General features: G+C 41.3%; 1 protein-coding gene across 1 annotated transcript in view; it reads right to left on the bottom strand.

The window, feature by feature from the left end:
* The window catches only part of FREM2 (FRAS1 related extracellular matrix 2), a 153,270-nt gene that overhangs the window by 63,703 nt on the left and 74,887 nt on the right, over positions 1-14,680 (bottom strand). Inside the window, exon 4 of the mRNA XM_069969951.1 lies at positions 7,025-7,255. Within this exon, the coding sequence (XP_069826052.1) occupies positions 7,025-7,255 (231 nt within the window). The remainder of the gene's footprint in view (positions 1-7,024; positions 7,256-14,680) is intronic.

The following is a 14,680-nucleotide window of genomic DNA, read 5'->3' as shown; positions in this document are numbered from 1 at the left end:
ACAGCTGGATATATGAAAGGTACCATGTGTCTCCTTGATCTAACAGATATCTATCAGTGTCAGCAGTTTGAAATGTGAATTGAATCTGAATATGGAAATACCACACAGACAATATACAGAATTTATTTTAGATATAGCAATAGCTTTAAAGTCAGAGATATGTCAAAGGTTTTGATCAGTCAGGGTCTGGGTGTTCAGACCTCCACAATTATTAGAACAAAAAAAACAAAAGAAAAAACTATTTTTTATTGTTATTAGAATATCAGAGAAAAATTATTTCAATTAAAAATACATAACAGGGGGGCTGGAGCTAATACAAATCCCCATAAAGACGGTGGATTAACTAGGTTCTTGTACATAAGATATGGTATCACAAAATAGATAACAGTAGAAAAGGGGGAACCTATATATACACATATATACTGGGCACTGGGTTGGTACTACATACAAGAAATAAATATAACAGTGAGCAGTGAGCACATAGAAAAAAATATATACCATCCACATATAGTAAATATTACCCATACGTGTCCTTAGTATACGAGTCCACCTCACCATACACCCGACGCGCGTTTCGCGTGTTGCTTTATCGAGGGTCGACCCTCGATAAGTGGCCAGCTAAGTGGCCAGTCTGACGGGCACTGGGAGAGGTTAGTATTTGTTAGTACTTGTAATCAATTCCCCCCCTGCTCTTACTGGCTTTTATAATTACATAAAGCTAATATATATATATATATATATATATATATATATATATATATATATATATATGTAATTAGACCCTTGCAATCTACAGAAACCCTCCATGACAACTTTAATCAAAAGATTTAGAAAAAAAACCACGGTGTCTCTGTACCCTATAATCATCTGGTTGATGGCTGCCTGCATTTTCTGAAATCTCCGACTCCCATTTTTGGATAGCACCTTGTAATTAAAGGGTAGATAATATTTATTATCATTTCTGTTGTCAGAGAGGATTAGCGAATTCACATTTATCTAATGCAAGACCTGGGTGAAACACCATATGTGATACTATACATGTTTCACTAAAAGGCCAAAAATGCTAATAAAAATGAACCTTGGATGACTCTCCTGACTGTTAATCATATACCCTGTACATCCTTTCAGTATGGCTTTTAATGCTAGAGTACGCCAGGCACCTTCACAGCATAATTTCACTTTATGTCAAAGGCAGTTATTGTGGGGAGCAAACCTACATAGGAAAATGGGGGGGTTCCCAGTTATTTAGGACAGACAAAACTAGGGTCAATGTTATACTCTCCTGCGAAGGGCCCATTCACACTACGGATTTAGTGCAAAAATTCCGCCGGGAACCTCCGTCCGCGGAGTGGAGGTGCACGATCCCTCCCATTTAAAGACATAGCAGGAGGGATTTGACGCGGAGTCCCAAATTCTTAGTGTGAACAGGAGCTTATGGTAAAAAGACTGTGGCACAGATGCATCATGCTGAGTGAAATAGAGACTGATTTAAACTGCTCACAGTAACCAATCACAGCTCAGTTTACATACTACCAGAGCTGAGCCTTTGTTGGACCCAGCCTTAGGAGGAATTTGAGTCCAGAATATATCCAGAGCATAGCTCTAAAGTGTAACATGGACAGTCCTCTCCTGGAGTGTAATGGACTGGACGGGAGCTATTAAAGGGGTCAGTTAAGGTGGGGCTTCCAGTAATAGGGCTGGGTGTAAGGCAGACCTTCTTTTTGGACAATAGATGTAAAGGTTATATTGTGAATAGATACGAGTGAAATTTCAATGAGTATGAGTGAGATTTCAATGCAAAACAGCCATCACTTCAATTTGAATTTGCATTAAATGAAAATCGAGCAGTGAGACATAGGGTGGTATTACACAGGCCGATGGGGGCCCGATAATACCTGTAAACGAGCGCCGATCCTTGCAGCCCTTGTTTAGGCTGGGTTCACACTACGTATATTTCAGTCTGTACTGTGGTCCTCATATTGCAACCAAAACCAGGAGTGGATTAAAAACACAGAAAGGTTCACACAATGTTGAAATTGAGTGGATGGCCGCCATTTAACAGTAAATAACAGCCATTATTTCAATATAACAGCCGTTGTTCTAAAATAACAGCAAATATTTGCCATTATATGGCGGCCATCCACTCAATTTGAACCCAGCCTAACATATATATCACAACAGAGATAAATGTAATCGGTGTTGATTTTACTGTAACAAATATGGAGTTCTGTCCGTGACTCCTTGTGTTTTCCTTTCTGATATGTGAGCTGTACTATGAGATGGCCGTGTATTATGGCTACAATGTTGCACATTCCATGAGTGACTGTAAAATAATCAGGGCCGCACTAATGCTGACATACCAGCTGGTACTAGGAAAGCATATATGTCGGCTTAGCGTTACATAATAAAATGCTTTCCAGAGTTGAATCCCATTTTACTACAGTATACAGTGATGGACATACTGCGGAATGTATGAGACGTACTACAAACTGGGTTAATGAAATGAAAAATACTGAAAGCTGAAGTCATACAAATAAAAAATAAAAAAATTACTAATTTGTACAAATGGTTTCCACCTACGATTTTGTGTACAGCTTCTATGCATGCGATAGAATGCAATCAAAAACTCCCATCTATTGCAATAAAAACTACAGCTTACAGCCCATAAAAAGCCTTCACTGCCAGCACCTTAGATGGAATAATAAAAAAGTTATACCAGTTAGGATATAGCCACCCAAGGAGTTACATATGGTATTTAAAGCCTTTTGACAAGCTCATGCTTGTCAAATATATATTTTTTATTACTCTCAATGAGAGTCGCAAAAACACTGAAAAAAATAAACTGGCTAACAAAGAATACATACCAAATATTATTTTTAATATATATACTGTATATATATATATAAGATGAGTAACAGCAGACACATGATAAGTGAAGATAGTTCCTGTTAAAGTTTGCCTTTTAATTCAGGTGACTTTTCATGTGTACATGAGGATTAGCTGTATATCTGGTCATCATATATCTTGTATATGGCATTTTACTGCAGATTTTCTGCTGTGCAAGCTAACTTTGTAATCTTCAGTTCTCCAAGAGCTGGTGGACTGACCCTAACATCTATGGTGTCTGCACACATAGAGAAGGTGAGCCTATACTTTTCTGTGTTTGTGTATAGCTTAAGAAGCATTAGCAGCAGCATGGAAGCCATGATAAAGCTGTAGTGACCAGTGTAAACTGTGTATAAAGCCCTCGGGGGAGATCTGTTACTGACAAAGTTGTCTCTTACTGACTCTTTCTCCAGTACCCCATCCCATCTCCCTCCTCCCCCCTCCACAGAGGTGTTTTGCTTGTATTTTGATCCCTATGCTAGCTACAGGAGAAGACTGAGTTGAGTTTTCAGAGTGGAAGACAGTTTAGCAGGGAGGGTACATGCTTGAAAAGAGAAGAAAGCATTTTTGTCTGATAAGATATATTACAAGGTTTCGTATATATTCCCTTGCTCTATTGATCCATAAAAAGTTTTTTTTTTCTCATGACAGTGCCTTTTTAACTCTTCTAATGGCAGACTGGAAAGTAAAAAATTGTTATAAGAAATTAACTTATCCAGATTGGTGTCTAGTATTGCAGCTGACCTTTACTCGAGTAATTCTATAAAAGTGTCTTGCTTGTATATTGATCCCTATGCTAGCTACAGGAGAAGACTGAGATTATTTTTCAGAGTTCAAGACAGTTTAGCAGGAAGGGAGGGGGAGGGAATATGCTTGAAAAGAGCAGAAGAATGCATGTTTTCCGAGGTCTGTCAGGAGGATGTTTAAAGGTGTTTTAGCTCTATTTCAAACATTCTATTAGGTAATTCATAATTAATAGTTGGAGTCCCTGGTCAGAATCTTCATACAGCAATCTATGATTAGAAAGCCCAGAGAGAAGCTAAAGGCCCTATTCCACGGAACGATTATCGTTCGTATTCGGCCGATATCGGCCGCTACGGACAATAATCGTCCAGTGGAATAGAGTGCAACGATCAGCCGACATCGTTCATGTCGGCTGATCGTTGCAGTCGCTTGTTTTCCAACATGTTGAAAAACAAGCGACTGATATAGCAGCGATCTGCTGCCGTCGCTCCGTTGAATAGGAGCATCGACAGCAGACGCTGCTATATCCTATGGGCTGCCCGGAGGATCAGCGATCCCCCGGGCAGCCCCCCCGCAGCTCCCCGCCGCCCCCTCCCGCACTCACCCGCTTGCTGCCGCCGCGTAGAATAGCGGCGGCAGCGAGCGGGGAACGAGGAGCAAACGAGCGCTGAGAGTGCTCGTTTGCTCCTCTAAACGACCTGTGGAATAGGGGCATAACACTGGACCCAGCAACTCCATGCATTCCACAGTCATCCTGCGCTGCCATTCTTTATTTATCCTGTAGGGGTGCTGCAGGGAAACTGAACACTTGCTGCTAGATTACAAACTGTGTAAACGCTAGAGTAGGTCACAGTCACAAACAAAATACTGTGAACATTTTATCACTGGACTCCATCAAAAAGGTGGTTGTTCAAAGTGGAAAAACCATAGGCAGTGTATGATCTCACATAACACCAACACAGGCTATAAATTATAGACCTCTAGTAATATAGTAAATTATATATCCGGAGATATCAAGTCGTACCAATACAGGGCCTACATTTAATTTTTACCTTTTAAGTGAGGTTGAGGAATACAGAATAGATGTTAGGTGGGCCCCCTGCCAGCACATGCCTTCTTTATCAGTTATCGCGGCTAAGTTGCATTTAGCAATCGTTTTATCACTTCTTCACTCCTAAATGAATCACCTTACATAAACCAGCTCTCCTGTATCGTCTTAAACATGACATTTTTCTTTCTGCACTACCTTCTAGGGAGGAAAGGATGCCATAGGTGTTTTAGTTCCCACAGTTATGGTTCAGCAAAGCTAAACAATTCAATTATAATAGATTGTATATATTACTCTGTGTATATTACTATATATAGAATAGTAAAAAGACAATAGTTTGGAACCAGAACACTTCTGCTGATCATGTGTACTTGCCCACATTAATCTGATGTCCACATACCCTATTATTTAAGGATTACTAAACACTTGGTAATATAATTTGTTGATACTGGCAGCATACAGTACATGAAGAGTATTTCCCAATGTATACTTCTGACGTAAGCCACATGTTAGCATACGTCTCCCTTAGGCTTGTATATTTTTTGCAGGACCTCTATATAGGAAAATGCAGCAGACTACTCTTCCATATGAATAAGAAAGAGGCCAGGTAGATGCCAAAAGGATGCTGCTGTTATACACCTTGGGTATATAGGCTCTGTATATAAATACTCTTTGCCAGTAAGCCGCTAGCTTTTCCAGCAAAAACACTGATTGATATGGATAGACATATGGATCGTCAGTAGAGATGAGCAAACGGGTTCGGGTTCGAGTCCATCTGAACCCGAACGATCGGCATTTGATTAGCGGTGGCTGCAGAACTTGGATAAAGCTCTAAGGTTGTCTGGAAAACATGGATACAGCCAATGACTATATCCATGTTTTCCACATAGCCTTAGGGCTTTATCCAACTTCAGCAGCCACCGCTAATCAAATGCTGAAAGTTCAGGTTTGGATCGACTCGAGCATACTCGAGGTTCGCTCATCTCTAATCGTCAGTATAATATTCTGTATGTGAATAGATCTATGAGATCTTGTTTGCGGTTCTTTAGTCTTCCTATAAAAAAAACCCCTTTGAAATATTAAGGGATCAGCAAACCTTGAGCACGCTCTGGTTCGTCTGAACCCTAACGCTAGGGATTTGACTACTGGTGGCTGAAGAAGTTGAATGCAGCCCTAAGGCTGCCTGGAAAATATGGATACAGTCCAGGACTCCCTAGGGCTGTATCCAACTTCTTTAGCCAATAGTAATCAAGTGCTGAGCGTTCGGCTTCAGACGAATTTAAGCAAGCTCAGGGTTTGCTCTTCTCTACTTTTCACCTAAATTCTGCCATCCTGTTGAAACAGTATACAGATATATATATACCACAAAATGCTCACAGTGAGCCGACTGAGGTTAAATGATCATAATCACTAGTTGACTTTATTCAGTTCATTAAACTCAACGGGCCTGCTGCGAGTATGGCATGATATACATTAAGTTCCCTATACAGGATGCCAGTGTATAACAGCTGTTTGTGGATGGATACCTGGTCTTGGTTGTTCCTTTTTCCCAATTGACTTATAGGGCCACTTAATATGGTGGGTCCTTCTCGGAAGGATATCTGGCTAGTCCTGTGTTTTGAGACTCTTAAAAGAGGCTCCACGCGCTCTTCTTTTGCATACACAGGAGATCTGACAGATCCTCTATACTACACAGTACAATAAGGCTGACAAGTGCTGCAAGATATTAGACATTGGTGATATACCCAGATTAGATACCTTTTGTACATGATGCCAATGTATAACTCTAACATTACAAAAAGCAATGTGACCACCACCACCTCAATAGAAGAGAATCCACTTACAGAAGCTGAGAATAGCTAAAAAAAGATTTTATGGGGGAGATTTATCAAATATGGTGTAAAGTGAAACTGGCCCAGTTGCCCCTAGCAACCAATCAGATTCCACTTTTCATTCTTCACAGACTCTTTGGAAAATGAAAAGTGGAATCTGATTGGTTGCTAGGGGCAACAGAGCCAGTTTCACTTTACACCATGTTTGATAAATCTCCCCCTATGGTTTTAAAGGGCCCTGCATGTTTATGTAGTACCCAAAGAAACCACCACTGAATTCAATAGGACTGTGTAATATTTTATTTCCCCTGTATTGGTACTGTTGTGGAAATAACCAGATACAATCAAGTATACTCAGCTTATTGGGGGAGGACTCTTTAAACAAAAAGGGATGGCTCAAGAAGGCCAACCCCTTTAGGAAGATGTTTCACCTACTGTTGGTATCTAATAGACATCCCCCATATGCAGCCAGAAAATCTAAATGCAAAATATATGGACTAGTTATTCATTTTACCATCTCCAGGGTCGACAATCTCCACAGTGGCCACTTCCGGGAACTCCAGTGCTGCCATGACAGGCTCTGACAGGATGATCTGGAAGGTTTCTGACTGCTCATATTCCCCATCAGTCAGGATCCGCACTCTCCATGTTGCCGTTGTTTGCCCAGGGTTAAACTGAACTTGTTTTTGGGCCTTTCCTCTAAAGTCCTTGTCCTTTTCTGCCGTACCATCTACAGTGCCAATACCTGTAAGAGAAGACATAATGAGAAATGTTAGGAATGTGAGAGAATCTTAACGGACGATTACTGGGATCCATTCGTCATCACATGTTATCATGAAGCTGAAGCGGATGGTGACAACAGATGTCCTCATGTTATGTCAAATATGGTGCCGGAGAGCTCTGTGGGTTCAACATATGCTGATTACAGAGGGAATCTGCTTTTAGGAAGAATACTGTACCTTATGTATGGGGAATGTATGGATGTGGAACATGGACTATGAGTTTTTACTACAAACACTCATCTTGTAGTCCATGGGTCTCCAAACTGCGGCCCTCCAGCTGTTGCGAAACCACAACTCCCATCATGCTTGGACAGCTAAAGCTTTGGATTTGGCTGTCCAGGCATGATGGGAAATGTAGTTTTGCAACAACTGGAGGGCCGCAGTTTGGAGACCCATGTTGTAGTCTGTATGTACCTTTCAACTTTTTGGGTGGTTAGGGGGAAACGTATGATTAGCTAAGCAAAATATCTATTTTTCCTATACACTGTACTATTCTTTTTATTTCTAAAATTATCTAAATATAAAATCATATGAATGGGATGAAATAATGAGATTATATGCAATTTTGTATCTAATATAGTATAATAAACCATAAAGAACCTTTCTAGAGTAATACAGTTAATATATTAATGCAAGTTTGTTTTTCAGGGAAAACAGTAATATTGAAAAAGGAAAAGAGGGATCTGAGAGTCAAGGAGTAGGCTAAAAAAGGAATAGAAAAACTTAATAAAAACACTGTGACACCCACTCTCTGAAGCATTGATTTCTGTAATGCAGCAGGTGTTAGAGTATTCCACAATGAGTTTATTGCATAAATCATGTTTAACTATATAAAATATATTCTGGACTTTGGGTCATATGTGACCCTGGTCATCTGTGAGTCCATCTAAGTGAGCCATTTTAAGTGTGAAAAATGAATTAATACCAGAATGCAGAACTATAACCACAATTGATTACTACTCACTACCCCGACACATCCGTCTCTCATCCACCATCAAGTCCTTCAAAAGTAACCTGAAAACCCATCTCTTCAAACAAGGCTACAACCTACAATAACTCTGCATCACACTTGAATGGCTGCACTTTACCTCCTGTTTCTCTCCCTATACCCCATAGATTGTGAGCCCTCGCGGGCAGGGTCCTCTTCCCCCATGTACCAGTCTGTCTTTTGCCTTCATGTAATGTTTTCTGATCTTGTATTGTTCCTGCCTGTTGCCTATCTATTGTATAGCGCTCTGGAACTAAGGGCGCTTTATAAATACATAATAATAAAAAACTGATCTATAATAGTACATGAGCACTAAAAAGCCGAATATTGGACAAAGGTGTGTTCAAAGAAAAGCTTGTTCCCAATAAATGGCCCGCGTAAAAAGGGTCATTATCCAACCAACAAACATAAACCGCTTATTCCCCGGCTGATCACATCTTCAATGTGGGCAGTTAAAGGGGCAGACATGGCCACTTTTTTCCTGAAACAGCACCTCTTCTGTGGTCAGTCTGGGTGCGAGTTTTGCAGCTCAGTTCCATTGAAGTAAATAGAACTAAACTGTAATACCTGAGGACTGAGAAGGTGTTTTTTGTTTTTGTTTTTTTTGCAAGAAAGTGGCATTCATCTTTCCAATCCTGAATAATCCCTTTCAATCATTGTTATCGAATGCCAACTGCCCTGTGTAAATGTGCGGATAATGATGTGGCAAATAACGCTATGTAAATGTGCATGACAATAATGATGTAAAAGGGACATAAGAATGATCCAGCGATCGATCATGCAGCCCGACCTTTAAATGAGCGGTGATCAACAAGATTGTAGCAAGCCATTCAGCTGCAAGGGTGCAATGATAAGGGCAAAAAGAGAGCTGTAAAACAATACATGTGCGTATTAGATGGACACACTTTAAGGCTATGTTCACACTACGTATTTGACTGGCCGTTCCGTGACTCCGGCCAGGTCACGAAACGGCCGGTCTCAGCCGGCCGGATGATCTTTCCTCCGTGGAGCTCTGATGCGGGTGCATCACCGCGCGCCCACATCAGAGCTTCCCATAGCACAGAGTGAAGCAAACGTCCGGAGCCGCTTGCTTTACTGTGTGAACTGACTGGTCCTTCTGCGGGCGGAATTAATTGAATTCCGTCCGCAAATAATGGACCTGTCAGTTGTTTGCGGCGCCGTATGGGAACCGGCCGGAGCGTATAAGTTGTGTGTACGCTCCGGCTGGGATCCCATAGCAAATAATGTTATGTTCCACCCCGCAAATCTACGGCTGTAGTTCTGCGGCGAGAACTACGGCCGTAGATTTACGTAGTGTGAACATAGCCTAAATCTCAGAAAGTAAACAAGAAACTTTTCATTCGCTGACAGCTTGTAGAGATAGTGGGGAACTAGTGCATTAGGCTGATTCATTTCTGTTTTATACTTCTAATTGTCCTTTTCTTTATTAAATCATATACTTAAAGTGCTGTGAATCTGTAATATAGTCTGGCCTCTTATTTGTATGTATATTGATAACTCTAGTGCATCTGTAAATATATATTTTTGTCATGATTTGGCAAATGAAATGCAATGGATACCTGGTGACACAGAGCTATTTTTATAGAGCAGTCATCTCCAAATGACCCCAGGAATTTCTGGCAAAGGTTTACAGACTATAACCACATAAGAAGGAGACAGACGGATGTGTAAATCAATGGTGCCTCGCTATATAATAAAATGCATTGTCCTGGTATCTCTGCTGTGCAGGTTTCCTGAGCTCCGAGCGCTATCTCTGGTCATATAATCCCTCCAGCACTACCCGACATTAACATTAAATACATTTTAGAGGAAAATATTCAATGACTTTGTGTTTGTCACTTTCTTCCTAACACAAAGCTGCAATATGCTATTGAATTATAGAAAGCAGAAAAAGCTGGGCCACGTGCTTCAGTGCAGACTCTTATGTGCTGTATGTACGCCATTGTGTATTTCTAGAAGAGCTACCTCTAGGGAAGACAATCTGTGTATATAATAGATCCAATGGAGCATGCCATGAATGAAAGTGTAGGTATAATAAGGACCTTGTGCCCTTTCATTGATCCATAATATGGCCATATATGAGTAGTAGATGGTCCAGCTAGCATACATTATGCTACCCTACACATGACCCCAGGAGTAGGACCAGTATGATGTTCCCTCCAGAACATTAAGATTGTAACAGCAATGGCAATGGAGACCGTAGAGGTCTATCTAAGTCCCGCTTTTGTTTTAGACACAACGACAGCTGGAGATTGGACACAGGCAACATCATGAAGAGGCCTTTATGAGGAAACATCACAACAGGCCTAATTCCAGGATTATGTTGGCATAATGTACGGTTCCCTTCACTCTTCATTTCAGGTACACACACAGCTTGGCATTACATTGATCTGGTTGTGGAACCAATGGCACTGCTTTTCCTGCAAAGTGTCCCAGGAGCCATTTCTCAATATTAAAATGCCGAGCCGCATGTTGCTTATGGTCCTGTGAGCAGCCTGGGTGGCCTAAACATACTGCTATGGCCTGTGGCATCTCTGCAAGAGGAGATGCCAGCAGCAGATCTTGATGATTTGCATGCCCAAGACAGTCCTTAAGTCCGCATATTTCTACGCCTGGTGCTCATAGCCGATATTGAATATATCGAGATGTTTTGAACAACAATGTGCATTCCTCACGTGCACCATGGAAAAACACAGATTTTTGTCTTTACTGTAGTGTACACCAGGCGTAAGTCGTGCTCGCCTGGTGAGGGGGCAGGAAGGGCAAGACAAAAGAGGAAGGCCTTCTTCTGTTCCTGGTATAAACTATGGCAGATATCTACACCTGCTCCAGAGCGGGTGTAGATTCTGTGCCCGCCACGCAGCAGGCGCAGCTCTCTCTAGGGAAGCACCAGTGGAGTGAATAGGGGCAGAGTTCGAACATGCCAGTCTTAATCAATTTCCCTCTTTTTCATAATTCCATCATTACCATATCTATCGATCCAGGGATTTCCATAATTCAATGAAGTTTTCCTGCTTGGTGCTGCAATTTCAATGTTGAGGACTGTATATGACTGGTGGATGTCTGATTTTGAGCACCCCTTCTACTCAGCTGTTTGAGGGGGCCATGGTACTATTTCTAGCTTTACAGCCTCTCTATGTACTTCTTCTTATAAAATCTCTACTTTTAGTAGCAGTGGTGCAAAAAAACTGCAGCCGAACTGCACCTGAACGTCATGATGCTTCTGCAAACATAAAAGAAGCAGCAGAGCTAGTGTGAGTGCTGCGGCCTCTCACACCCGATAAGCAGGGGGTGCTGAGAATCAGACCCCACCTCATGCTGATGGCAGAAATGAAAGCTAAGCTGTAACTGGTTGTTATGGGCAAATCGGACAATTTTTGTCTCTGATAAACGTGTCCCCAAGTTCACTAGCTAGCGGCAGTCTCCTCACTTGTGTGCATGCTGTTGGTAAATCCAGTGCACTATGAGATGTGAGAGACATTGGCACTTTTGTATATCCACCATTATAATCTTCCGCAGATAATCCGAGCTTTTTCTTCTTTCGTGTGTGTTATCCTGTTAACAGCATGTGATCAAAAACACCCAGCAGTAGCCAGAAATAAATGTCAGCCTGTAGAACACGATAGCTCACTCATTTTTACCATTTGGCTCATTGGAGACTGATTAGTTTTCAACACCTCCCCTATCAACTTTAGCTGCCAACAGACTGAAAAGAAGTACAGTAGTCGGTATAAGGGGGGCTCAGGGGTTTGTTACAACTTGATGAAATCAGCTCCAGGCAGCATGGCTGACAAGTGCTCATGTCACGCTGGCCTTTGTTGTAGTTTTTAAATCTTTCGGCATGCTTTACAATTTTAACAGCAAGGAATTGCCTACTCTGCCGTTTATAATCCATTATAATATCACAAAATAAGTTCTACATAATAAATGTGTTACTATATCACATGCATTAAATCACACTAATGGTCGACTTTGCGGACCCCTGCTATTTACACTGGCGTGACAGCAATCTCCCACCCACAGTGTCTTCTTTAGCTGGTCTCTCAAGATCAGGGATCGAGTTGCCAGAATCTTACTCCACACTGATGGGGGGCAACACCCTGAAACAGCTGTCTGTGGATGCTTACCTGACTCGTAACTGAGTTGGATATTGACTTAAAGGGTCACCTATCATGGCGGTTTTGATGGTCTCCGCACATGAGCCATCCCTTTGCTTGGTTCTCCTTCCCTGGAGGGATATATGGCTATTCCCATGTTTTGAGACTCTTTTACATATTTGCACCTAGGTTTTCACTATGTTGAGCACTTTAACAAGTGAACCAAAGTGTCTTCTTTAGCTAGTCTCCCCGAAATCAGCAATCATTATCTTGTGTGCTCAAGAAAGGCCTTTAAAACTAGACTGGTGGGGTCCAACGGAAGCATTGATGGCTTAACTTTATGATAGGCCGGCATGTTTAACACCAGGAGGTCTAATTTCTGGGACCTGACCATTTATTAGCACCAGAAAAGCCGTTTAGGCCTAGACACCCCATTTAATCCATGTGCAATTTCTTTCCTACACGATAGTAACATCTTACAAAGTACATGAGAAAAGATTCTTTACTTTGTGGTGAACATGTAAAATAAACTGATGTCTAATAGTAAATCATGAAGTACTATCCCTGGTATAACACGAAATCTGGAATTCCTGGGCAACACACTACTTCCTGTATAGTCAGTCACAGAATATAAGTCAGATCAGTTTCTCCAGATCCCTAAATAACTCCGCTGGAGGACACGTTTTTAGAAATAACCTTTCTGTGACCAAGGTTATTGAAACTACTTTATGGAGATGCATCTCTAGATAGAACGTGTTTGATGTCAAGTAAGCTTGTTAAGATCTAGAGAAAAGCTGAGAAAGTTTGCAAGTACTTTCATTTCGTTTTACTGACTTTTTGCTAAGGTCTATTGAGCTGATTTACTGCAATGCATTGTATGATCTGTGATTGTAGCTACACAGTGAGGCTCCTTGCAGAGGGACACATCAGTGCCCAATATGAATGCTGATTTAGTAGATCAGCACACAGTAAAGGTAGTCTATATAGGGCTCACTTATTACCAGTGCACGGTCGCAAAAATGACTGCTGTTTAGGTGATGTCTTTTAGTCGTCCTACGTCAAAGCGCCTTCTGATAGGCCATAGAGAAGTCAAGGCTGAAAAGTCATTGCTGCCCTTTATTATTACAACTCAGCCTGCATGTGCTAGTGGAAAGAATTAGGAGACCTGGCCAGAGATGGAACATTGGCTGGAACGTAGCCTGCATACTGCAAAATACTCCACCGGTGAGTAAACTAGCGGACTGTATGAACTTTAAAAGACATTTGCCTTCAGTTCTCCTGCAGAATCAACTCAGATGACCCCTTGTGCATCTGCTGGCAAGCTGAGAATATCATTGCACGTTAATGATTTTATTAAAAAAAATCCAGTCATCAAATATACCATTGAAAAACATAGAAGATACTGTAGTGTCAATGAACAATGCACAATGCAGTGCAATAGCTAATGCTGCTTATAAATTTAATTTTTCCTGCTGTAGGGGGCATATACAAGACTGGTACACCAGTCTGGGAAAGAGGCACTGTTTTCAACCTAAAGGAAAAGTAAAATAGTTGAACTGTGTAAGGTTTTATTTCCGTAATTACGGGATGATTGGTAAATAGAGGGTTAAGCGCTGCGGAATCTGTAAGCGCTGCAGAATCTGTAAGCGCTGCGGAATCTGTTGTCGCTATACAAATAAATATTATTATTATTTACTCCAATAAGGGTTGTACATCCTTGGGCTTTAGAAGATTCTGTATAATTCTAAACATGGTCAGTAGTGGGTGAGCTCCAAGGTAAAATTACAGATGAGCAAACCTGGAGCATTCTCTAGTTTGTCCCAACCCAAGCAAGCGGCCTTTGATTGGTGCCAGTTTGCAGTGCCTTTACGACAAATCACGCGGCCAGGCTGAATGTATGATCACTTTATCATTTATGAGCCCATTTAAATACATTGCTATGGGCCCATATCCGCTGTTTGCGGATGTTAGCTGATGTTGTCGCTGATCTCTGGCACTTTTACATAGTCCGATTATCGGCTAACTGAGCACTCCTAGAAATGCCAATAATAGCCCATGTAAAAAGGCGTTTGGTTGCCACCAGAATCTGTTGGCTGCTTATTTCTCTGATAACATAAGGGTCGGCAGTTAAAAGCCAACATTCTTTGGAGGGATTTGGGAGGGATCCACATATTAATTAGTTGGCTGCACACAACTAGGGGTCAGTAGGAATAGGCTCTCTCAAATTTTTCCTTATACATATGGGGGCCTCTAAAAAAAAACCTTTTATGCTAATTCCACGA

The sequence above is a fragment of the Dendropsophus ebraccatus genome, chromosome 5 (genome assembly GCF_027789765.1).
Source record: "Dendropsophus ebraccatus isolate aDenEbr1 chromosome 5, aDenEbr1.pat, whole genome shotgun sequence".
NCBI lineage: Eukaryota > Metazoa > Chordata > Amphibia > Anura > Hylidae > Dendropsophus > Dendropsophus ebraccatus.
Note: the sequence above shows the minus strand (reverse complement) of the source record. Positions and strands in the feature narration are given on the sequence as shown.